Genomic DNA, 26,369 nt, shown 5'->3' with positions numbered 1-26,369 from the left:
CTGTGCTCTTCCGCCTGCTCCTTCCCCTTCTCATTAGCTCAGAGCCTGACTGCCATCCTTTACTTAAGATTTGTCATTCATTCGCCCTTCTCCTTGCCTCTTCATCTTTTCTTTGGTCTCAGCCAAGCTACTAAAATCTCTATCTCCTCCTTGCATTCTCTCTACAACTCCAGATGGTCTTAACCATAGGAGGACACAAGAGGATATCCTCCTCTTTTGTTTTCTCCACCAGAGCACCCGGATCCCATGGCTCCTCATCCTTTCCAACATTCTATCCCAAATACGAGGAAAAATAATATGTAGATTTATGGTCCTGTTTTTAGAGAAGGCTAGAAAACAGAAATTGGTATGACTTCTTTTTTTTTTACTAGATTGCCTAAAAGCTCTCCTTTGCTCACCTACTTCAAATCCCCACCAGCTGCCATCTTTTAAAACAGCTCTGAAATCCACCTACCCTAAAAAAAACTTCCTAGTTCATCAAAGAACTCATGACTTTCACTCGAGCTTACCAGTCTGAACTAAAACTGACATAGCAACGTTCATGATCCTTCACTCCTCTTGTGTACTCCTTACTTCCCATCTATAAAATGTCCCCATGCTTGACCTGTGCACTCAAGTTACCTAAATGCATTAATGCAAATGAAATATTCTTTCAATAAATATTTGTTGAGAAACCAACTAGGTACCAAGCACCGGGGATACAATGCTCACTTAGAAAGATATAATTCCTTCTCTCATGAAGCTTAAGGTCTAATGGAAGAGGCAGATGGTCTTCAAATAGTCATATTTTTTAGTTGCAACTGCATTAAGTGCTCTAAGAAACATGGTTCTGTGAAACCACATAAATAAGGAACCTGTCCTGGACTTAGGCTCGGGGAAGGCTTCCTAGAGGAAGTGACTTGAGCCAAAAACTGAAGGCTGAATAGGAGTTAACTTGTGAACATGAGAGGCAGTATGTAGGGAAGGATGTACCCAAGTAACTGAAACAAGGGCAGTGTGGATGCTGCACAGAGACGGCAGTGAGAGATGGGACTGAGGAGGGGACCCAGGCCAGACCAGACCAGGCAGCACCATATCAGCCAGATACAGATTCTGATCTTTATCATAAAAGCAGTGGGAAAATACTGAAGGATTTTAAGCAAAGGAATTACATGATCATATTTTTAAAAATATAACTGGCTATAACATGGAAAACTCAGTGTTGGGAATAAACTGGAGGGTGGGTGGTATACCAGTTAGAAAGTAAGAAATGAAGGTATCTTGGACTAGAGTAGGGTAGTGGAGAAAGAGAAACGTACACAATTGGGATAAATATAGAGTGTATGACAACAAGGCTACTGATGGTTGGATGTGAGGAAATGAAGAGGAAGGGACAAAAAAAGGCTCTTACATTTCTGTTTAGTCCAATAAATGGAGAACGGATCATTAAGATAGGGAACACTGGGAGGGGGAGGATATAGTTCAGTGGTGGGGTATGTGCTCTGCATGCACGAGGTCCCCGATTCAATCCCCAGTACTTCCATTAAATAAACATACAAACAAACCTAATTACCTCCCCTCTCCAAAAATAAACCCTCCCAAACAAACAAAAAAGATAGGAACACTGGACACATATCAAGTCTGGGACAAAGAATCTTGTGCAGCCTCCCAGAAAGCCTTCAAAATGTCACCCAGAAACCCCCAAGGTGTGACTGCTCTGCTCGTGTTAGACATTGTGACAGGCTTTCCTGTATCTTGGCACAATCTGTCTTGGTAGATTCTACAAACTCAAAGGACCCCACCTCACCCCTTGGTGAAAGGCAGTTTTACAAAGACACTCTCATGAGAAATTGGTGGAGGGGAATTTGATCAGAGCAGGACCTAGAAATTCCCTATCTATTTTCTACTGAGCAGGACCCAGGGTCTTCAGGTAAAGTACCTGTCTCTAAGTCCCAATGACCTACCCATGTGACAAGATGCCCACATGCCTAGAAAAGAGTTTGATCCTGCAGGAGCTTGCCAAGAAGGAGGTATTCTTGTACTTCACATTCAAGGGCATCACAAAGGAACGAGTTAAGCCGGAGTGTCATTTGTTCTAACAAAATGTTTATTTTGTATTTATTTTTTCCCCACTGGAGACTCCAATGGCAGCAATTCAAGATGGTTTTACTAATGGCGAAAATGATGAAACAGTATCCAACACCTTAACCTTGACAAAAGGCTTGGAAAGGAGAACTAAAACCTACGGTGAAGACAACTTTGAGGAACTCCAGTATTTCCCCAACTTCTATGCACTACTGAAAAGTATTGATTCAGGTAAATACTGTGTTTTCTGACCATGTGGAACAGAAACTGGTAATTCCAGGAAATGTGGGTGGTGTTTTCTTTCTTCCTGTTTTCAGTTTCTAAATTCAACCCTCAATGACATACATCATGGCTTTGGGGAAAATAGTTCACATTGATTTTTTTCCCAAAAGAATTGTACTAGTCATGGAAATATTTAGGAAAGGATAATCAGGAAGGGTGGAATTTCTGGATAATTTAATCTTCATGTTAACAGAGGGTTCATTTATTTGTTCAATAAACAGTTATTGAATACGTGCTGTGTTCCTGGTATTGGAGTGAACCTTGTGCTGATGAAGGGATGAGTCAGAGAGAGTCCTTGGCCTGACCCAGTTCAGCCTCAATTGTTATTGCAAATCGTTTTTTATTTTAAGGCTTTATCTTCTTCTCTTAGTAGGAACAGTATGTAGAACATAATTTATTATTTCTAAGTGATTCAGAATTTTGCTTTTTAGACATGTGCAACTTCAGTCTTCAAATGAGTTGAAGTGAACAAGACATTGGACCAATGAAGTCCAAGAGCCCAAAACACTTGGGAAACGATCTGCTTTTTAAAAAAAGTCCTTAATGTGTTTCTCTCTTTTCTTTTATATGTGCACCAAAATGAGTTGACTGAAGATTTAAGTTCATATTTATTTCTGCAAGCAGGATAATAATCTGCAAACTTTCTGTTGTTGTTGTTCAGACAGATGCCCTCACTGCCTTATGGCTTTTCTTTCCTGTTTAAAGATTCATCCCCAGATTGAACATTTGTAATAAAGATTTCTATAATTCTAACATATTTCCCCAAGACGTGACCTTAGAGTGAGCTTTCCTTTCTGGAGAACATCCTTTTGTCCTTCAATCCCAGACATTGACCGAATGGCACCAGCCCCTCTGCTAGTGTCTGTAGGGCTTATACATCTCGAGGGTCCATTCTGATCCATTTTGCCCCACTGGTTGGCAGACACCCAGCTCAGAACCTCTGTTGTCCTGGTGAGTCACTTCTTGTTAGTAAAGTACATCAGCACGAGACCAAATTTTTATATGGCTGTGACCTTGAGCAAATAATGTGATTGCTCAAGGTATTATTTACCTGCCCTTTTCCAGGATTTCTCTCCCCATCCCTTCTCTCACCTTCCTCTCCCCAATCTTGTGACTTTTACGGTATGTTTAAGGTTCTACTGTATGGAATATTCTCTATGTATTTTCATCTGTCAGTCTTCTTGACCCCATTCCTTATTGCCTTTATTTTTATAGGCTTTTAATTTAAGTACTTAGACTGAGGTCTTTGAAAGTACCCATCTTTTTCACACAAGGTCTGAACCAATTGAGAAATAATAAAGCAGGTTAAGAAATAAAATATCTTCGATACTGATACAGACCAGGTTGTAGAATGTATCTTAGTGTGAGAGCCAGCAGTGGGCGTACCTACTCCCGACCCCTCAGTGTAGCTTTTTGAAAAGCCAGTCCTGGGATAGTTTGAGTCCGCAGAGTAGGCACTTTTTCAGGTCCCTGCCTTCCTTCCACTGTTTCAGGGGAGCAGAAAGAAGGAAGATTCCAAATCCCCATTAGTCAAGAAATGCAGACCAGGGGCTGTAGCTCATCAATCTTATCTGTGGGGAGGATGAAAAGATGGAGGGGAAGACTAAAAGTATTTAGAGAAAATTCTTCATAGCAGCTAGAAGAATAGGGAAGCTGGCCTCTAACAACTAAATTTTTGTCTTCAAAAATGGAAATAGATTTTTTTTCTGATTTTAGACTTAATACAGCTACTGAACTACTATGGAATCATTGGCCATCTTGTTCTATCGAGATACAGAACAGTATGTCAAATATGAAGAGTTCCCAAGAAACTGTTAATGATGGTTGCTTGTAGGAAGTAGGGGGTTGGGGGGAGGGAAGAGAACATTACTTTCACTATTTACTTCTGTACCATTGGAATATTTTTGCAATATGCTTATGTTCTTTCAAATGAAATAAAGTGTAGAAAGCAATATACTACTATTAAAAAAAATCAACCTTACATTTAAAGAAGAAAGATACATGTGTGTTATTATTTCAAATATTTAGCTTGACTAACAAAAACAGGTCATTCTTGTCCTCAGAAATATATGACCTGAGTAGAGAAAAGTTATTGAGTTACCAATCTGCTAACTTTCTTTTGAGTTCATATTATCTCAGTCTGCAAACTGTCTCTATCATCTAATCTATCAAAAAATATTTTAAAGTAAACCCTTTTGGAGAAATTGTCATTACCCATATCTGAAAAAGTGCAGTACATCTGTACATTGTCCTGAATTCCCAATCAAGCCTTAGGCTTTTTGTAAATTAAATATATGTGGTTTTAGCCACATATGTAGGGAGAAATATTTCAATAAGATGCTGTACTTCATAAATTGTCACTGAAAGAGGAAGCTATACTGCACTAGTTTTAAAAAATTATCTTGTCTTTTTATACAGAAAAAGAGGCAAAAGAGAAAGAAACCCTGATTACTATCATGAAAACGTTGATTGACTTTGTGAAGATGATGGTAAAGTATGGCACAATCTCTCCAGAAGAAGGTGTTTCCTACCTTGGTGAGAGTCCTATCTCTTGTTTTCACTGTGGTTAGTTTTCATTGTCCAAAATGGATTAGAGATTGGGCAATAAATATTTTACTAATTTGATCATTTATGCCAAAATAGCCTGAATCTCTTTCGTAACCAGAACTGGCCATCTTGATAATGGACACGGGTAAAATTCACCAGACATTTACAGCTCTTTATAGATCCAGTTCAAATACAAACATTTTGCTTTTGTTATATTTTTGTCTTACTAACATTTTCTAATAATCTCCTTGAAGACAATTTTATTAAAATTTGATGTTTTTTTTTCTTCAATTGTGTTTGCATGGTGGGGAATAAAAGGTTTTAACCAGTGAGATCTGTGTGTGGTGAGGAGGGAGCACTGGACTGGGCATCAGAAGTTCTGCCCCCTGGTCCCAGCTCTGCCTCAGACCAGGTCTGTGATGCTGGGGAAGACACTCTCCTTTCTAGGCCTCAGTTTCTGTATCTGTAGAATACAGGACCCTGTTCTCTGCAACAGGGGCTGGTAAACTACTGTCTGTGGGCCAGATCTGGCCCACCACCTATTTTTGTACAACACACAAGCGAAGAATAGCTTTTACATCTTTAAATGGTTGGGAAAAAGATCAGAAGAATAGTATTTTGTGACATGAGAAAACACTATAAAATTCAAATTTCAGTGTCTATAAATAAAGTTTTTCTTTAATTTTTTTTAATTAAAAAAAATTTTAAGGGGGCAGGTAATTAGGTTTATTAATTTATTTTTTAACAGAGGTACTGGGGATTCAACCCAGGACCTCACACGTGCTAAGCAGGCATCCTACCACTGACCTATACCTGTCCTCCCCCCCATAAGTAAAGTTTTATTGGCACATATCCATGCTTCTTTGTTTTAGTGCTGTCTATGGCTGCTTTTTTGCTATGATGACCAAGTTCTGTAGTTGCAACAGAGACCATATGGCCCACAAAACCAAAAATATTTACTATCTGGCCCTTTATAGCAAAAGTTTGTTGACACTTAATTCTTTGAACTTTATAGATAAGCTTAAATAATCTTTGATTCTGCATGTTGTTCGAAGAAGAAGAAAAGCCTTTTGCTTTCCTGCTTGGTTTAGTTAATCAACACATACCATTCATCTCAGATATCCTTCAGGCAAGATGAACTCATGGCCCCTTACTCTGGTCACTGACCAGGGAAGGGAGAATTAAACGGAAGAGAAAAATCTCACAGGACAGAGTAATCTAGAATTATTCTATATGAACTTCATTTTTTCCTACATGAAAAATAATTTTTTACTTTTTAAAAAATTGGTTATAAAAGAACATTTTAAAAAATCAGTCAATGCAGAAAGATAATAAAAAGACAGTGAAAAGCTACTCCTAAAACTAATACCCAGGTAACATTCTGATTTATATCTTTCCAGATGTTTTTTCTCTGTGTGTTCACACATACACATACGTATCTATATCATTTTTTTTTCTTTTAGTTTATTTATCAAACTTGGGCTCAAGTTACACACCAAGCTTTGTGGCCTATTTCACTCACCTAATAATAGATCAAAGACATTGTTTCAAATCAATCATTGTTTCATATCAATAACCTGTTGACTCAGAAATTCCACACTTACCCTATGGAAATAAATTAGAGATGCCACAAAGGCTTGCATGCTAGCCAGGTATCTCCACTACTATTTACATGTGTGCTGTCCACAATCGTAGTCACAGGTTGCTATTTAAATTAAAAGTAATAAAAATTAAGCAAAATGAAAAATCTAGTTTCTTAGTTGCTCTAAGCACATTTCAGGTGTTCAATTGTCACAAGTAGCTGGTGGCTACCATACTGAACAGCACAGAAATGAGTATTTCCATCATTGCAGAAAGTTCTACTGGACAGCACTGGTGTATAGGAAAAAACAGTGGAAATAACCTAGCTACCCCATAAGAGAAGACTATCTAAATTATTTCTTCTTATGATAGGCTAAATTTTATTTTTTAATGTTTGTGTTTTTAATAATCATGTTTATCAATAAATATTATTTACAAAGACTAATGACATGGGGAAATGTTCATGATACACTGTTGAATGCTTAAAGCCATTTAGAATATGACCTTAATTTGGGTGTTAAAAAATGGATATACATATAGAAATAAAATTGGAAAGAAATATACCAAAACAGTATCTGGGCATAATAAGTGTTATTTTTTCTTCATAATTTTCTGTTCACTTTCTCATATATCTGTAACTTTTATTTATGTAACTTTTACAATTAGAAAGAGTTGTACATAAAGAGTTTTTCTGTATAAGCCCATTGGATTTTGATTTCCACTGCCATGGAGGTCCACCCTCAAACCCTGAGGGCTCAGTAACAGCCTGTGTAGAAGAGAGAGGATTAACTCGCCTCCTCTCCGTCAGTCTCAGCAAGTAACAATGACCAGTGACCGCCTGTTCTGTTCTTGCTCCAGCGGTGTATGGTGACTACAAAGTTTGCCCGCTATGGTTGCTATTTCAAAGAAGAAAGCAGGCTGTGTCACACAGTGGAATATGCTGATATTCCTCTCAAAAGAGGGATGGGGGAGGGCAGAAGGAAGAGTTTTCTTAGGGAGGAATAATACAAGGTACTTATGAAATCTTTATAGACTATTTACAAAGAAATGCTTGTTTGCCAATAGCAAAAAAGCCCTGTCTTATTAGTGAGATGGATATGCAACTGGTTGAAAAACTGAACACAAAGGGTGTGGATTCTAATTCACTGGCAACCTTGAGGTGGTCATAGTGTAGATTCCTGTCTGGCAACACCTATATGGTGTTATTCCAAAGAACAGAACAGAATTAGGGCAAAGACAAGGCTACAGATTTCAGCTTAATATGAGTAGGGAAACTGTCATCCTTAAGACATCTAACATGATGGAGGTGTCAGATAACCCTACCGTGTAATCATTTTGCAGAATGTAAGTGTATCAAATTAACAACTTTGTACCCCTTAAACTTACACAACGTTCTATCTCAATGAAAAAACGTTTAAGACTAACAATAGAACTGGCTGCCTCATGAATTAGTGAGAGCCCTGAATGGCAGAAATCCAACTCTTTGGCTTAAACGAAAAAATAATTTATTTCCTCATGTAACTGAAAAGTCCAGGAGTAGGGGTAGTTTTGGCTTCAGGTTCGGGAAGCCCACCAGTAGTGTGGGGAGTCTGTCCCTCCCCATCTCACTGACGTCCTGTATGTTATCTGTATTCTAGATAAGCGGCTCCCTTATGAAAACAAGGTGGCCAGCACCGCCCCCGTCTCACATTCTCACAGTAGAGCAATCCTAGTGGAAAGAGAGCCTCTTTCTCCAACCATTGAACCTCAATGGCCTGGCTTGTGTCATGTGCTTCTCCTTGGACCAATCACTACAGCCTGCAGGGTGGAGAAAGGCTTGGGTTTTTTTCTGCCACCACTAGAGCCAAATATGCTGAGAGTGAGAGAGGTCTGGGTTCTCCAAGGGAAAATCAAGGTGTCATTACTAGAGGATGCTGAGTAGGCCAAAAGCACAGGTGTCCATCATAGGCCCCAACCCTGGATGTGTTCTGGCAGCCGTCTGGGAAATGTGGGAGGGACTTCTGCAGCTGACTGAGCAGGAAGTTAAACTTGAGGATCTCAATTTGCATACCCTCCCTTCCTAAGAGTCTGTGATTCCTAGAAATAAAATCCATGTCAAAGCATCTTACTAGCTATGTTAATACTGTGGAATTGCTATTGTGATATTTCTGGTGAGATTTAAACATTTTTAGCAAAACTTTGAAAGCGTTTTTCAGGACATTAAATACTATTTCTTCTCTTCTCTGTTCCAGAAAACTTGGATGAAACAATTGCTCTTCAGACCAAGAATAAGCTAGAAAAAAATGTTACTGACAATAAAAGCAAGCTTTTCCCAGGTATGATTTATTTTACTATTTTTTCCCCAGCTTTTAGCAAAATAACTCTTCTGAGTGGTAAATATTGAACTTCAATAAACACTGATTAAAAAATCATATATTTTTAAAGTTTAAAGATCTGAAATCCAACCAATAGGATTAAGTAGCTCTAACCTTGACCAGTCTCAGCACAGAACTCTTTTTTGTGGCCAGTCTCAGCACAGAAATCTGATCCCAAGAAGCACTGAAAAGAAATTAGGTCTTTACTGAAGATTTTTAGGTGGTGGCTAGTAGGGAAAGATGAGAGCTAGATCACAAATTGAGCAGACCTTCCTAAAATTCTCCTTTAGGTGTCTTTTTCTCATCCTAGATCATCACTGTTCAGACCACTGTCCCTCTGTCCCCCTCTCTGCTGCCCCCTCACTAACTCTCCCCTCCAGCTCTTCTGGCTCCTCTGGGACAGTCTGTGCCCTGTGTGGTCTGATTTACCCTCTTCTCTCAGTCTCCTCACTTCTGCGTCTCACCCATCACCCTGCTTAGCATGGCGAATGTGACAGAGCAGAGCTGTGCAAAGGAATCTTTCAGGGATGAGGGAGGTGCCAAAAGGGAACAGACTGCAAATTCTTATACTTTAATTCTGTGTCCCTATCACAGAAATTATGTACATATATTTGACAGAATATACAGCCCTTTAAAATGATGTTTTCAAGCTGTTTTTAATAACCTGGAAATATCCTTTCATAGTGATGTTAATGACAAAAGCAAGGAACAAAATTGTACCACAACAATGAAAAAATATGCATCAAAAAAAATCTATGAACTACAACACCAGCAGGGGATGTTTTATGAAATGAGACAATAACTGGTTTCTTTTTTCTTATTTTTTATAGTAATAAACTTTTTTATATAATAATAAACATTTTACTAAAAAAAACTTAGTTAGATGGCTTAAGATTTCCTATTTTATTGACAAAGATGCATTACAGTTGTTTTCAAGGAGTTACCTACTTCAAGGTTTATGATTCTTTAATTCAGTACAGGATTTCTAGAAGGATATACAGTTATTTTTAAGTGAGAAGTAAGTAAGGGGTTATCCCTCTTAATAGCAAGGGGCCAGTTCCCTTCTTTCCAGTAGGGTAGCCAAGGGTAAAGGAGTATGAAGGAAGAGGCAGGAGGAAAGTCTGACCATAGCCCCAAATCCTTAGGTGCTACTCTGAGTGACAGACTGTTCTTCAAAAACACAATGTCAAGGAGAGATTGGGCAACTACAGTTATTTTCAATTGGAATCAAGATTCAAATTTGCTTTGGGACCTGATACATCTCACCTGAATGCCTACATCAATTAAAATAAGGAAAATAATCTATACTCTAATAACACAGGATGGCAAAACAGAAAAACCACAACCAGAATCCAGATGGGGAGTTGGCCAAGCTCTTCTGCTAACTCAGTGGGTGACCTTCAGCACATCTCTCCCTTCTCTGGGCCTCAGTTTCCTCTTCTGTGAAATGGGGGTAAGGAGTTGGACTAGATAGATAATTGCCAAGATAGATCCCTTTCAACTCAAAGAATGGTCTGACCTCAAGCTGTATCTTTTCAATAAAATTCATTTCCACACTAGGAATTAATTCATAGGAAATGGTGTTATAACAGTGTACAATCTGATTACAGTGCCATCAGAGAAGAGTCATGAAGAAACAGACAGTACCAAGGAAGAAGCAGCTAAAATGGAAAAGGAATATGGAACCTTGAAGGACTCCACAAAAGATGAAAATGCCAACCCAAGAGGAAAGACAGATGAGCCAAAAGGTATGGAGTTGACAGCTCTAGGCTGACGATGAAATTAGAGAAGCAAAAACTTTCACTTTGAAGTGTCATCCAAAAGGCAAGCCCTACCAAATCTGAGAAATTAAAACCGTCTCCATAGAAGAGATTTAGCACATGGTAACTTTATTTGAATAGCAATCTTTTTTTACTGGTCTTGAGGCTCCTGGCATGGCAAATTGGTTTCATCTTTTGATGGTCTTTAATATCCAATGGGCCTTTGTGCTTGGGAGAAATACTCATGACCATTTGTGCATTGTTCAATGTCCAATTTATGATCTTAGGAATTTATTGAGCAATATTTCTTTAAACATAACACTGCTTTAAATATTCATGTACTACTTATTCAACAAAGTCATCAAAATTTATGGCTTTAACAAGACAAATTTTCTTAATCATTTATAGTGATTGCAATCTGGCAAATCCTTTCAGGGACTTGATTAAAAATCATAAATCAAATATATCAAGTTTCCATAAGTAACCTCGATACCTTAAAAAGCATAAAAGCACACACTAAACTAGCCCAATAATTATAAAACTTGTTTTTAATACTTATTCTTACACATTGACGAAGCCCTAATAAGTCTGTGTGATATAAACTTACATCTTCTGGGGTTTTGAGAAACTTTAACACACCCTCAAAAAAAAAGACCACGTGACGTTGCAAGTTCAAAGTTGTTAACCCTCCCATTTCAGGTCAGGATGTGGGATCTGGTTGCATAGTCCAGTGGTTAGAACCCCTTTTATTACAAAGTGTGCTAGTTACACCACGGAAAACACTCTCAGATAGATACTCTTTTTTTGGAAACTTAGTGTCTTTACCAGAAGTTGTGAACAGATGGCTTCAAACTACTTTTTTTTTTTTTTTTTGTCATTATGATGTATTGAACTCTTTGGTATCATTGGTAACTTACTTATGTCTTATCTGTGTCTCATTAGTAGGGTGATATGAAAGTTTCATCCCTGAAAGCTCAGGGAGTGGGTCGTTGCTCTCTTGCGAGGGGAGGGTGGCGAGTGTGACATTCAGCTAATTTATCATCTGGAAGCACATCACTGGGCTCCCTTTTCATTGTTTATTATCTATAATCATCAGAGGCAATGAACTGACGGCGTTTGCTTAGTCTTTGCTGTAATATGAAGTGAGACCGCAAAAGCTGATCATGCTCATGGTATAGCTCTTAATTTTGAAGAGACTGCTTGGCCCACGTGCAAGTTCCCAGTCTCTCCTGCTCATACAGACAAAAACAGGTTCACGTTCATACTTGATAACAGACCCATGCTTAACAGTGTCTGTGTATTAAGTAGAAAAGAAACTAGCTATGTATTTAATACCCTTGTAACTTAATAGCAGCAATAAAAGTAGTTTCTCTTTTATATTACTCCTATCTTTGTTAACACTTCATATTAACTTTCTCCATTTACGTAAGTTGTTGATGATTATGATTTTCCTGCTTAAGCTGGTAGAGCTTGGGCAGTAGGAACCCCACCTCCAAGTTTCTCCTTCATCCTTTTAGCAGTGTACTCAGTGGTTTTTAAACTATCTATGCTCTCTTGCAACAATATTCTAGACCCAATCTGATTTTTCCTGTCCCATGTCTTGAAATCAATTCTCCTTCAAAGAGTTCTGGTTCCTTTACATAGAATATATAGAAAATTGAACCTAGGTTATATGGGTTCAAATAAGCAGTGATATTGGTCAAAGGTACTGCTTCTATTTCAGTTACTGGGACTTTTTTGAGACAGGACTGAAAAAGACATTGTTTTTCTTAATATATCAAGTTCATGTTGAGTTTTACCATCTTGTGTGTGAAGTTTTAGATTACAGCAGCCTTCATCTAGCATGGATTTAATAGACCATCACAATTTTCTCCTACAATGATGTATGTAGCTGACATATCAACTCTAATTGTTTGGTAGTTGCCTATGTTGAAAAACGTTATGAGGTTGCGTCTGGACTCAGGAGGAAAGAATGTTGCAATGATTAATTAATAATGTTTGTCATGGGCATGGACAGGGGGACTTGGTGATATACGTGTCATGTTTATTGACCAGTCATGCTGCGCTGATACTTCTACTCAACCGTAGGCCCACTTTGGATGAGCAGTAAAATTTTTTAGTATTTTTTTTTAATTGTAGTAAAATATACGTAACATAAAATATATCATCCTAAGCATTTTTAAGTTCAGTGGCATTAAGCACGTTCAGATCATTGTGGTACCATCACCACTGTCCATTTCCAGGACTCTTTTCATCTTGCAAAATTAAAACTCTGTACTCATTAAATAGTAACTCCTCATTCCCTCTCCCTCCACCCACCCCTGGCAACCAGCATCCTACTTTCTGTCTCTGCAGATTTGACCACTCTAGCTACTTCATATAAGTGGATCGTGCAGTATTTGTCCTTTTGTGACTGGCTTATTTCACAGAATAATGTCCTCAAGTTTTATCTATGTTGTAACATGTGTCAGAATTTCTTTCCTTTTCAAGGCTGAGAAACATTCCAGTGTGTGTGTGTGTGTGTGGTATATGGTGTGCATATATATACACGCACACACACACATATATACATTTTGTTTATCTATCCATTTGTCTATGGACACATGTTGCTTCCACCTTTTGGCTATTGTAAATAATGCTGCTCTGAACATGAGTGTATAAATATCCCAAGACCCTACATTCGATTGTGAGGAGAATATTCCCTGAAGTAGAATTGCTAAATCATATGGTAAGTCTATTTTTAATTTTTTGAGAAACCACTGTTTTCCATGATGGTTGCACCCTTTTCCATTCCCATCAACAGTGTGCAAAGTCCCAATTTCTCCACATCCTCATCGATACTTTTATTTCCTTTTTTCCCCCCTTCTTTTGGATGATAGCCATCCTAATGCGTATGAGGTGGAAGATGACTGGTGAGCTTTTGAAAGGTAGCTAACCAGGATAAGAGTGGTCCTGCGGCCTAAGCCAGAGAGTCAGGAACTGGGCGGCACAAAGGACTACAGCTCAGTGTGCCTGAATCATCAGCTCTGGGAGCAACCATGTGTAATGACTGTCCCTCCCTAGAACACAGCAGGCCATCGTCCGAGTTCTCTGACTCGCAGAGGCAGTGTGCCCAGTGCTTAGGACAACACCTTATATCGCTGTGCAAATATTCCTAGGAGTGGGTGCTGGCAGGTCTCTTTGCTTGTTGTAGGAAAATATATTTTTTTAAAAAAGGAATATGAAGGAGTTGATTCGTGGTAGCCCACTACCTCCTCTTTAGGATGTGAATGTTTGGAGAGTAATGATGAGGTTGGATTTCTCTTTAGGATTTCCATTAGATAATAATGGGGAGAGAGAAGAGTAAAACTCCATCCATTTAGTGTTAACCTTCGTAATGGCTCTCCTGAAACATTAGGAAACGGGTAGGGACTTGGGGCTAAATTAGTTTTCCTCCTTCCATCACTTGGCAGTTCAGTTTATTCATGCTCCCCCTGATCCTCTTTACTCTGGGATAACGAAAATTGATTTTAGTACAGTTTAGAGAACACCAAACTGAGCTTAAGCCAAGGGCCAACATTTCCCGGAAAAAATGCAGTTGATCCCCAAAAGGACATGCTGTGACCTTTATCTCTGTACTCATGGTTGCTTTATTTGCACTCTCCTCAAAGGCTATTCTGCTTCTCTGTTATAGAAACGGAGTGAGAAAACAGCTGTTGTCTCTAGGCAGAAAAATAAAAGCCTCCACGTGGATGAAGGCAGGGGTGGCTGGGTTTCCTGAGAGATTTATTCAGGAGTAAATTAACATTTCTGGCGATGACACGCCTGGCACTGTGCTCACGAGGCTACAGAAGAAATATAAGACCCAGTGCCTGCCTCTGAGAGCTTAAGCAAGCTTTAAAATGACCTGAGAATAGTTCTTCATTCCTAAGTAGGCAAGTACCACAAGCCACAGACATATCTCCTTTATTGATGAGTCAGAAGCACGTAGAACAAGCTTCCTTCAGAGAGAAAGTTGGAGGACATTACAGAGCAGAGCAAGATGAGGTAATGGCTCAGCTAAAGCCTCTTAAGGAAACAATTATAAGCAGGACACACTGGCAGGAACATCTGCAGGGAGTCTGTTTTGGTCTTGCTACGCGAGGTGATGGCCCCACCTAACCACAGCAAGCAATAATTAACCATGCCAGGTGTATGCTGGGGCCTGTGTGGAATGGCAACAGCAACATCCTACATTTATGTTGCTCCTCAACTTACAAAGCAAGTTTACACGCATCTCATTTCAGGTTTAATGTTTTAAAAAATCCAATTTAATTACCATTGATGAAAAGTGGCAGGTTCACCTTTGAAAATATTTTAGACTATTTAAACTCTTGCTTTTGACAGGGACTGACACTAAGAATAATATTTTAAGATACTGATTTCTAGTGGTGTGATGATTTGAATGATTCGATAATCACTCCTAAATATAGGGATATGCCAATGAAATCAAATTTATTCTAATTTCAATCGTATCTATAAAGTTGCTTAATTTTTCAAGTACATTGCTCGCTGGAGACCAGAGAACTTTAAAGCTTTATTCCATGATCTAAGTGTGGCGGGTTTTTTGCCAGCTTGATGTTTATGCTCCATGAGTCACGGAAAATCTTTTTTTTAAATAATCCAAGAGATGAGATAAGCATTACAATGCCCATAAACTCATTCTAATGCTATCATTTATCAAGTTTATGGCTAGATAATGGAATTAAGTTTAAAAAGGTGACCTCTAAGATATCTTTCCCATAAATATCCTACCATTCCCATATCTTCTTCCAGAAGCCAGGAAAGAGAAAGCTGCTTATTTAATTAACGCATTGACTATAAACTGACTAACTCATGTGGATGCTTTTATTTTTAAAGCAACATAAGAGGAGAAAATTCATGTCTTTATTCAAGCCCTAGGGCATCCTACTAGAAATGTCCAAAAATAATGGCCTGACTCCCCTGTGAGTCAGCAAGTGTGCCGGGAGCAAAGGCAGGCCAGAGACCCACCACCCACACAGGACTTTCTAGGACAGCAAAGGAGAATTTCTTCCCATATGTAGAAACCATGGATCTTCTCAGAATTCACTCCTTAATTTACAAATAAGTAAACCAAGGCACAGAGGATGAACTGACTCGCCCAAGATCTCATAGCCAAAGAGTGACAGAGCTGGATCTTGATTCCCACCCAGTGCTTAACCCAGTATCCCCTGCTGAATCTTACAGTCATGTCAAATATCATCATTGTGCAAAAATTCTTCAATTGAATGGCTCTAGGGCCCACCTTGGCATCCATGATACAGTATCAGTATGTTATCAGTTGGTTTGTTTTATTAAACCTGTCATTGGATAATCTTCCTATACAGAATGTTAAACATTATATCAAACTTAATTTTTATAAACCCTCTTTTTGAACATCTAGTACCTTTAATATATCTAATATTCAGTAGTTTAACCCTATTCATTTCTACAGGGCTTTTTTTTTTGTTGGGGGGGAGCTTGTACAGATCAAGGTAGCATATCAGGATCAGGACAAATTCATGTATAAAAAAGGACATTTCTCTTGCAGGGCTGAGAACCAGAACAGCCAAAGAAGCAGGGCTGCATCTTGTCTCTGGCCCTCTTCCCATCTGCTGTAGCATATGTTTTAAGGCTTGTGCCATATTACCTCAGCCATGAGCTATTTTTTTCCAGAGGAAGCTGAAGTAAATTTGAAAAAAAAATAGGCCAGCTTTCCAAAGTGGACTCTCATGGGCTTTCAGTGCACACTGTGTAAATAATAGATATGCTTTACAGCTCCCGAAAAAAGAAAATGTAAATACGAACCAGCTGCTTTTGTCTAAGAGCAGAGGAACACCTGATTTTATTCCCAGCGCCCAGCAAATGTGTGGTGGTCTCAGTGCCGGTGGAAGTGGTTCCCAAACTTTGCCCCACGTTGGAATCACCTCAGGATTGTTAAAAATTCCCTGATACTTAGTCCTTCCTCCAGATATTCTGATGTAATTGGTATGAGTGACCCCGGCATCAGGATTTTTAAAATCTCCCCTCAGTGATTCCAATAGAGAACCACTGCCTGTTGGCCAGTTTAGTGATGACAACAGGCACTAAATCGCTAGTCTAAAAGGTGAATTTTACCCAGCTCCCCTCATTAGAGGCTCCAGATTCATTCTGCTTCAAGACCAGGCTCTGACTCTTACTCAGCTGTGTCCCCTTGGGCACATTACTTAGCCTCTCTGGGCCTTAGTTTCTTCATGAATAAAATGGGAATAACAACGCTTACTTCACAAAGCTCTGCAAAGATTAAACGACACGTGGATGTAGCATGTCCAGCACATTTGTAGGTGTTTTAAATTGTCTCTGATACAAGTTCAGAATCCATTAAATTTCACGTCTTTCAAATAATTTATTCTTTGTGGAAGGATAGAAGGAAGGAAGGAGGGAAGGAAGGCAGGTGGGCAGGCACACTTTTATCATTTATTCTATTTAAAAATTATAGTTTCTCTAGTTTGGATTCGATGCTCACCAAGCCATCTTCTGATTATGACTGGTTTCTATGTAAGAAGTCTTCATCCATTGACTCACTTAACAAATATTTATTGAGACCCTACAATGTGTCAGGCTTTATTCTAGGCATGGGGGTACGTCAGCAAACAGGAAATATTTCTAAGGGAGGAAGACAAATAATAAGCTTAATAAATAAGTTACATGATACGGTAGAAAGCAATCATGCTATCGATAAAAATAAAGCAGAAAATGGGAATGAGGGTTATGGGGCCAGGGAAGGTTCTATTTTCAGTTAGAGAAACTGTCCTAATCATCTATGTTATGATTCACAAGAGAGTAGTCTTTTAATGGATTACAGTCTAGCCTTCTCTAAGTTGCAGTGAATTCATTCTTTGTTATGGGTTGCTGTTAATATGGTGAATAAAATTATTTTTCATACATTTCATACTTTTTAAAATTCAACATCATTTTTATAGCTAGTTAGTCCCTGAGCAAAAAGGCACCTGACGAAGGTGACACTGAATCCCTTATTTCCAACTGTCTTAGGTTGGGTTCCCTCCAAAACAGACCCTGAGAGCAGGATTTGAGGTGGTGTTTTTAATTGGGAGGTGCCCCCAGGAAGCACTGCAGGTGGGCTGGGGTGGGGAGATAGGTCCACGGAGGGAATGAAGCCACGGTGGTGTGTTAATGAGCAGGCTGCAGCTGTGAGCGATGGGGCTCAGTCCTACGAGGACCTCTGGGGACTGTGCGGAACGCGCCCAAGGGGTAAGGAAGCCGGGTGGGGGCGGCTAACTGCCAATCCTGTCCACCGTCGGCTGAGGGCTCCTCTGTTAGCCGGGCTGGAATAAGGGAAGCATGGCGGGGGGTTGGGGGGGGAGGCAGTCAACAGTGTCTGCTACACTATGGCAAAAACCTCAATCGTGTTTTACTCTCCTCATTCAGAATTTTCAATGCAGTATTTAAATAGAGACTAAGCTATGGTTTTCCTTCCCTCAAATAAGCTCTCCACGTTAGGACATGATATCACAGAGAAGATCGTGGGAAGAATGCTTTAAACTCTTCAAAGAACAAGACTATTTGCACACATCCTCAAAAGTTTCAGGACCCCTAATTACCTATTGTGCTAATGACAAATCATTATCTGCTCTTTAAAGCAAGCCCTAGGAGAACCACTGATTTGATTTAAACTCTAAAAATAATGAAGACACATTCCTTGGAAATAGTCTACATGAAGATTTCTTTCCCTGCTCGAAGTGCTGTTTCTAATTAATCTGAAATAGAGAACACTTTTTTTGTGCTTTTTTTGTTTGTTTTTGTTATCAAATCTGGTTGACCTTCTTATCAAATTGGCAGCAGACAGTGAAAAGCTCTACCTTCGCTGTGCTGCAGTGCTGTAAATCAGCCAGAGGGATACTGGTGTTGCACGTGCTCTAACATTCTTAAAAGCAAAGCACTGATGGGAAGGTATAGCTCCGTGGTAGAGTGCCTGCTTAGCATGCAGATAGGTCCTGGGTTCAATCCCAGTATCTCCATTAAAAGATAGAAAAAAAAAATCTTAATTACTCCCCCCCCCAAAATAAAAATCTAAATATGTATATAAAGATGTATTTTTTAAAAAAGCATTGAAATCAAGGCTTTTTCTACATGGGCAATTGAAGTGAATAGGGGCTGAACCTTGTGGATCTCTTCTCTTGTCCACTTACCCCTTTTTGCACAAGAGCTTCTCTGTGCTTCTTTGGGGACCAAGTAACATGGAACCCCTGTGGTGAGCTAAGAGTGGGCTAATTAAGATCAGGAAGAACGCTGCCCAGAAAGTACCTTAGGTAAATGTGGTGATGGAAATGGGAACATCAGCAAGTCTTAGGGCAAAGTCATCATTCAGGAACTGTTGTCGGTGTACCTGGATTCAAGTCTGGTCCTACCACCTCCTAGCCTGATGGTCGTCAGCATATTACTTTCTCTCTCTGGGTCTCAGTGTCCTCAGCTCTCAAATGGGGATTAAATAAGACTGCCTCCAAAGGTTGTTGTGAAGAGTAAAAGACATGACGTATGCTGGAGCACAAAACAGCCCCTGGCACACGATCAGCACACAGTACAGGTAGCTCTATCGAGAGATCTGGGGAGTAGACCAGAAGGAACAGGTCTCAAAGGGAATCAGAGCAGCTGGTCACCACCTAGAGGCCCTGGACTTTGAGGGCCTCTTTTCTTAGATTGGCCAGTACTCTTCAGACCTCCTGATCTCTTGGTGCAGACACTCTGGGCATTAGGGACCCACCCTTTGAAGGGGGTGGTTGATTACTTCGAGACAGAACAAGGCTACATCAGTGTCCATGTCTGAACATGTCTTATCTTTCAGATAGTGCAGGCAGCAGAGACTTGTCAAGACCAGAGTCCAATTTTCAGCTCTATTATTTCCTGTGTGGTCTCAGCCAAGTCACTTAGCCTCTCTGAGACTGACTTTCATCTCTAAGGTGATAATACCCACTTGTAGACAACAGTGCATCTAAAGGATGTCACAGGGCAGGTGCTTCAGTGATGCCTGGTACTCTCTTGCACACTTAAAGCTCGTCAGAGAGTGTTTATATCCGGGAGTTTTCTAGAACAAGTTATCCAAACCTCGAAATGAGGTCCAAGTCCCCTCTCCGTCTGAGTTGTTACATACTCCCTACCAGACTGGGCAGAAGACCTGCAGAGCAGCCTACACAAAGCCACGGATTGGACTTATTCATCACACATTTGCTGATGGAGTCCTAAGTATCTGCCACTCTGATTTGGTTCTTGACCTGATAACACTCCTCAGTTTGAAAGAACCACCCCTAACCGGAAACGATGCAATCTGAGACTGGGAGGGACCCACCTCTCCAGTGAACTGAATCAAAACACTTCTCTGCCAGGACATCAAATTGTGTTTATTTGTATGTCCGTAGGATAATGGCCCCTTGACATTACCAGCCTGGACCTGCCTCCTGGAATCTTATCCCCACCACCCAATAAATATGCACACTCCCTCCTCAGGGACACTAACTACCAAGTGCTCAATAAGTCCAATATTTGTTTATGGTCTCAAACATAAATGCGATCTTTAAAAAGAGATACAGTGATATTTTTAGGAGTATTTAATATGGGTTCCCTTGCCTTTTCCAGGGAAAACAGAAGCCTATTTGGAAGCCATCAGGAAAAATATTGAATGGCTGAAGAAACACAACAAAAAAGAAAATAAAGAAGGTAAGGATTTAGTGTGATTGTAAATTGCAAACTTCACCCATTTGTTAAGAGCTCTTATTAAAGATTCCCACGATCAAATTAGGCCACAGTCTCCTCTCAGAGCCCAGAAGACTCTGGGCACCTCTCAGGTGCAGAAGGGAACAGACCTCCATTCCTCTTATTTTTCTAATCAGGCTTGTAAGCAAAGGCATTTTCTTTTCTTTTCCATTTTGTTATGAAAAATATCAAACAGAAGCAGAGAGAATAGTATAATGAATCCACATGCATCCGTCACCCACCTTCAATAATTATCAACATTTTGCCAATCTTGTTTCGTCTACCTGCCCCCCTTTCCTTGGAGTGTCTTAAACAAAGGTGTTTTCTGAGCACACATGACGTGCACCCTGCAGTCACAAAGGCAGTCGGTCACTTACTGAAAACAGAACCGGACTCTGTTCTGAGTGCCAGAGATGTGAAGGACCATAAGATGCAGCTCCCCCACCCCACACCAAGTTGCTCACAACATCAGTAAAGCTCTTGTGGCCTCTGCTCAGGGCTAACACAGATAGGCACAGTGGCACAAAGGAAGTAAGAGGAGGGGGCATGTCTCCTTACATTGGGAGAAAAGGTGGCAGGAAAGCCTTTGCTGGAAAAGCAAGGAAGAGTTTGCAAGTGAGGGGAGATGGGGGCAGAGGGAACACTGGGTACAAAGACATAAAGAGACAAAAGAGTGATGCTTTCTGGGAACCGGGGCTGTTCAGTTTCCCAGAAACACTGGGGTCTGGAGGGAGGACCTGCAGACAGAGCTGGGGAGGTGGTCAGCAGCCAGGTCAGGAAGAGGCTTGTACACCCTGCAAAGGAGGTTAATTTTAGCCAGAGAAGACTCAATCAGGGCTTAATTAGGTTAAGAACTGAGAAACTGTCTGGTAGCAGTGTGGCTACAGATTGAAAAACTAAAACCCCAGCAGTCAGGCAAGAGCTAGGAGGCAAGGATCTGGAGCAGAAATGATGGGGCTTAAACCAAGGTGAGGCAGAGGAAACAAAGAAGGGAGAAACTCAAGAGCTACGTGGAGAGAGGATTCTAGTGTGATTCCCATGTGTCTGGCCAGAGAAGTTGTAAAGTGATGCTTTTAAAAGGAGATGAACACTGCTTTTCAAACTTAGAAATACATTCATATCATCTGTGGAGCTTCTAAATATCTTGACGCCCACAGGACCACGAACTCAAACTCGAGGGGCAGGACCCAGGCACCGGTATTTCTTAAATCCTCATTATTACACTGCACAACCATGGCTGAGAACCAGTGAGGCAGAACACATTGGGAGCAAGAGGTATTTTCAGCACCCTTTTAGCCTGTGATCATATAAGTTGAACGAGATAGGAACAATTATCAGATCTTCACACATGCTTTATTTGGTTCAAAATGATGTGAATTTCCAGGCTGTCAGTTCCATTAAAATTCACCTGAAGCATATTTCATCAAATCTGTTACTGTATGGAAAATGCACCACTGTTTCATGTACCACTAAGGAAGAAAAATAACATGCTATCAATGATCGCCAAGACTTAAAAAAATTTTTTTTAAGTTTATCTTAGAATCAAAGTAATACAGTATGTACCAAAATGCATTCTGAAACCAGTGTAAATTGTATGGACCAACCATTTGGAGGATTTATGTTATTTCTTTCACTGATTAACATATGAGTCTAACTCTTGGTCATAACCAGCCACATCCTGCAATTCAATCTTCCAGAAACAGAAACGACCAGCCTAGTAAAGCATGGAATTCCAGTGCTTGCATACTGAAGGCTCTGTGACCAAGCACAGAATGGCAGCGTTGAGTCTGATGCTCCCTTCTGCTTCCAGGAAGGGAGGCTGACATGCAGTTCACCCTCGTGTGGGCAAGAGAGCTCCTCCCCTCCTGCCTTCATACATGCTCTGCCTGACTCGGTCATCTCTCAAAGCCTGTGGGGACCCAGTCCTAGGGCCGTGCAGTGGCTGCAGCTGTGTGAGCAGGAAGCCTTATGATTAGTTCTGACCTTTAACCTCTGCCGATGCCCTTTGCTTGTCCGGGGCCTGGGTGACCTCAGTCTCCTTCCCAAATCCAGGAAAGGGAGATCCACGTGCTGTGACAGTGAGGATGGTGATCGAATCTTATGCAGCCATCAAAAGAAAGTCTGTACTTTTAAAAACGTGAATCACAGTCCTCTTTTGAGCCTTACCATCTTAAAACCTTTTAAACTACTGTCTGGTGTATTCTAACAGCCTGCTAGGGCAGAGCTGGGATGGACTCCAACCGCCTTTCCCCTGCACCAGGCTGGTTTCCCCAACAACACAGTGATAACCATGTCATAACAAGACCATTTTTCCATCTCATAAGAAAACAAAATATTTTCCCGTTTGTCCATTCGAATCACCTGGACCTCTTCACCTCTGTTTTTGGAAGTCTGCCTTTTGTCCCTCTAAAGATGTCCCTGAACTGATTCTGAAGAGCGGTTATTCATTCAAACCAGTGAAGAGCGAGAGGGGCCTCTGTGCCCCATGAGCTGGTCAGGAACCAGCTCACGAGGTGCACACAAAGTGCGTGCTCGGCTGGCTTCTCCAGCTCATGCCTGACAGTGAGGGAGAGTCAAAAACCACACCAGACAGAACCCCCAAGCACTTACTTTTTGTTCAGCACTTGATAGATGCTTCACATGCACTACATCAAGGGCACAGAGCAGTCAAAGCTGTGACTATAGACAAAATGGAATCCCAAACTTGACTCTCTTGTGACCCGAGCAAGGGACTTACCTTCTCTGTCCTGTTTCTTCGTCTCTGTGTTGGGGAGAGTAATGCTTTCTTCATGGGGTTTTGCAAGGAGCAAATAAGATGATGGTTGTCAAGTGCCCAGTGCTGGGAGTTGGCTGTTTAAGCCTCATGGCCGTGCCCAAGCGGGAAGAAGCAAATGCCCTCCTGGGTGGACAGGAAACAGCCTGTCAGAGCCTCCGCTCACCTTAAGAGGATAAACACCTGGTGCTTGTAGAGAGGGCCTTCAGGTCTGGTTCTCCTTTCATGCAGGGGCTTAAAGACGCCCTGGTGACCCTGCTTCAGGACATTCAGGCTTGCCAACAGTGGCCATGGAATGCTAAGATTTTGGACCCCACTCCCTCCTTTCTCTTCCCTTTACAAACTGACAAAAGGCAGGGCCCGTTCCAGGGGCTGCCAAAAGCCAAGATGAATGACACTGTCTCCAAGGAACTCAGCCTCGGGCAACTCACAATCTGGAAGGGTCTCCCCATAAACTCTCTGATGTGGAAGTCCTACCTGCCCAACCATGGGGATGTGGGTCATAAATTTTGGTACCCCCATAGGATGGATGAATTATATGTAGCCATTGAAAATGGTGTTTCTGGGGAGTATCAATGCTTACTGTGTAAACTGAGTGAAAGGAACTAGTTATAAGGTTGAATGTAAGCTGTAATCATAATTCTGTGTTGAGATAGATACACTGAAAAGCGAAAAGGAAATAGAACAACATCCACTGTGGTTATCTATAATGAATAGAATTCAGGTGATTTAAATTTTATAATCATGTTTTATAGGCTGCATTTTCCATATTTTAAAATAAGAAACATATAATACTTAAAGAATCAAGGAAAGATGTGGGGTTTCTTTCAAGCCTTCAGAAAGATGACACCGGCAGCCTCCTTGCTTGGAAATTTCATGAGTAGTTCAATAGTTTACATAAAGTTTTTGTTTAAGTAGGACAGAGGAACCACAAAGAGGCTATGGTTTGACTTTTTACTCCATGCAGACAATTCAAACAGCATGAAAATTAAGATAATTCTTAATATAGAAAAAATATGTGGGCTGTCACCTCAGCACGGATTTAGCCAGTGTAGCACATGCAGGAAGTCAGAACACCTGCTTCTGATCATAACCTTTACTAGCTGTGTGACCTCCAACAAGGCACTTAAGCTTTAGGGTCTTATTACCTCCAGTGTGTTTTCTGGACCAGCAGCATCAACATCTCCTCGGAGCTTGTTTAAAATGCAGAATCTCAGGGTAGATAGAGTAGAGCTCAGTGGCAGAGTGCCTGCTTAAGCATGCATGAGGTCCGGGGTTCAATTCCTGGTACCGCCATTAAAATGAAATACATAAACCTAATCCCCTCCCCACTCCAACCACCTCCGGCCAACTGAATACAAGCCTACAACTGCCCAAGAGCCCCAGATGGTTGGTATAAACGTGAAAGTTTGCAAAAAGCCCTGGTTTCTAAGCCTGTTCCCTCTGTGGTAAAATGAGGGCAATTTTCCCCACCTGAACACCTTGGAAAGTTGTGATTGTCCGCCAAGGGGGGCTGAAGAGGGAGTCAAGGAGGTGAGCTGCCCACCTGGAAAAATGTGCGAGGCACCGCCATACCGTGAAACAGACTGCATGGAGCAAAACAGCACTTTACTATAGTTCAACAAGATGGCACGCCGCCGGCTTTGGGCACTTGTCCTTTTCATTCTGCCCACGCATGCGTATTGTTTATAATGCTGACTCACGCTACTGGCGCATGCGTGGTGGTTACACTAGAGCGCATACGTAAATTTACCTCTTACCAGGTGCAAGCTATTGTGAACTTTGGCCTGGGCCTCACGGCCTACTCACTTAAGGCTGCCCACAGTGATGAAGAACACAGGAAATACTAAAATGCACGTAAACATGATATGAAGCTGCAAACTACTGCACAAAAGCCAAGAACTAAAGTGTCTTCCAATGTGAAAGACAGGGCGTGGGAATTGTACAAAATTCTTCTTCGCTAATGGTAATCACTGTAATGGGTTGTTCTTTCCTGATCTTTGCTCGTGATACTCTAATGATATTTTCCAGATTATGACCTTTCAAAGATGAGGGACTTCATCAACCAACAAGCTGATGCTTACGTGGAGAAAGGCATCCTTGACAAAGAAGAAGCCGAAGCCATCAAGCGTATTTACAGCAGCCTGTAGAAATGGCAGGCAATCCAGGAGAGGCTTCTGTTTCAGAAAATAGAATATAGCTTCAAATGCTTCTCATTCTGTGACTAAAGTTATTTTGACCCAAGGACTATTAGAAACTGCCGAATTTACAGTAGTTAACCTTTTAGAAGTGGTGAAAACATAGCTTTCTTGCCGTAAAAAGTATCTGACAAGTAAAGTTGTATGTACGCTGAGGTTTTGTATATAGAATCCTTATCTCCTTATAGACTTACATTTCATAACCATATATATATGTTGCTTTGGAAAAGCCTGTAATGGACTGATCTTACAGCTGAAACTTCTTCCCACTGTGCCACACACGCAAGCACCCCCTGAAGAATAGGGGGTCTGTTTTCAAGGCATGCTGGGTACCAAAGCATCTCAGAGACTGTATCTGTTACCAGATGTCATTTTCAGACCTGTTCCCTTTGGGGAGTTGAAATAAATTCACATTTCCTCTGAGCCTCTGCAGATTTAAATATAGCAATTTGCTTTTTTGGCTGCTCCTGCTGATTCTTAATCAGGCCCAATGGCACAAAAAGGAAACTGAAAAATGGGCATAGGGTTTGCTGGATTTATTAACAATCCCTCCCCCCCACTCTCCATCCACATTTTCTAGTGAGTTTTCAGACACTGAGTTTCTCTTAAGAGGGATTATCTCTGTACTCTCCAAGAAGACAACTCAAGTCATAAGCACTCCATAAAGCAAGGTAAAAATTTATGCCAGATCTGAGTTTTCTCAACTGAAATTAATCCAAGCCAAGGTTTCTCAACAGAGAGCAAGAGGGCCAGGACGTAGAGTAGATAGAGAGATAAAAGGCAGTCTCTTCCCTGTGGGCCAAGGCTGGTAGATGAGCTTCCCCAGAGGACAAGGTACGACCTTCAGGTCCCACTGACCCCTTTTCCTCAGTCACCACCACTAACACAGTCCTGGAAACAACATACAGTGACCCAAGGTCCTCCTGAAGTGTTAAATGGGCAATGTCCCAAACCAAAGAATGCTTTGAAAATGTATTAGTCAGTATAAATTAATGATGTCAATATTTTTCTACATATTTCAGTTAAAATCATAAAAATAACATAA

The 26,369-nt window shown here is 40.7% G+C and overlaps 1 protein-coding gene and 1 long non-coding RNA gene across 2 annotated transcripts in view; one reads left to right on the top strand and one right to left on the bottom strand.

Moving 5' to 3' along the window:
* SCG3 (secretogranin III) overlaps positions 1 to 25,753 on the top strand; it is a 33,847-nt gene extending 8,094 nt beyond the window's left edge. Inside the window, exons 7-12 of the mRNA XM_006177842.3 lie at positions 2,118 to 2,295; positions 4,765 to 4,881; positions 8,706 to 8,789; positions 10,439 to 10,576; positions 20,237 to 20,317; positions 25,158 to 25,753. Of these exons, the coding sequence (XP_006177904.1) occupies positions 2,118 to 2,295; positions 4,765 to 4,881; positions 8,706 to 8,789; positions 10,439 to 10,576; positions 20,237 to 20,317; positions 25,158 to 25,276 (717 nt within the window). The 3' untranslated portion in view covers positions 25,277 to 25,753. The remainder of the gene's footprint in view (positions 1 to 2,117; positions 2,296 to 4,764; positions 4,882 to 8,705; positions 8,790 to 10,438; positions 10,577 to 20,236; positions 20,318 to 25,157) is intronic.
* Positions 2 to 10,075, bottom strand: LOC116664104. The gene is made up of 3 exons (XR_004320445.1): positions 9,995 to 10,075; positions 5,329 to 5,332; positions 2 to 14 (listed from the first exon to the last, which is right to left on the bottom strand). It is a non-coding gene; the product is annotated as an uncharacterized LOC116664104 (long non-coding RNA).
* Positions 25,754 to 26,369: the final 616 nt, after the last annotated feature.

The sequence above is a fragment of the Camelus ferus genome, chromosome 6, assembly GCF_009834535.1.
Source record: "Camelus ferus isolate YT-003-E chromosome 6, BCGSAC_Cfer_1.0, whole genome shotgun sequence".
NCBI classification, from domain to species: Eukaryota; Metazoa; Chordata; class Mammalia; order Artiodactyla; family Camelidae; genus Camelus; species Camelus ferus.
Note: the sequence above shows the minus strand (reverse complement) of the source record. Positions and strands in the feature narration are given on the sequence as shown.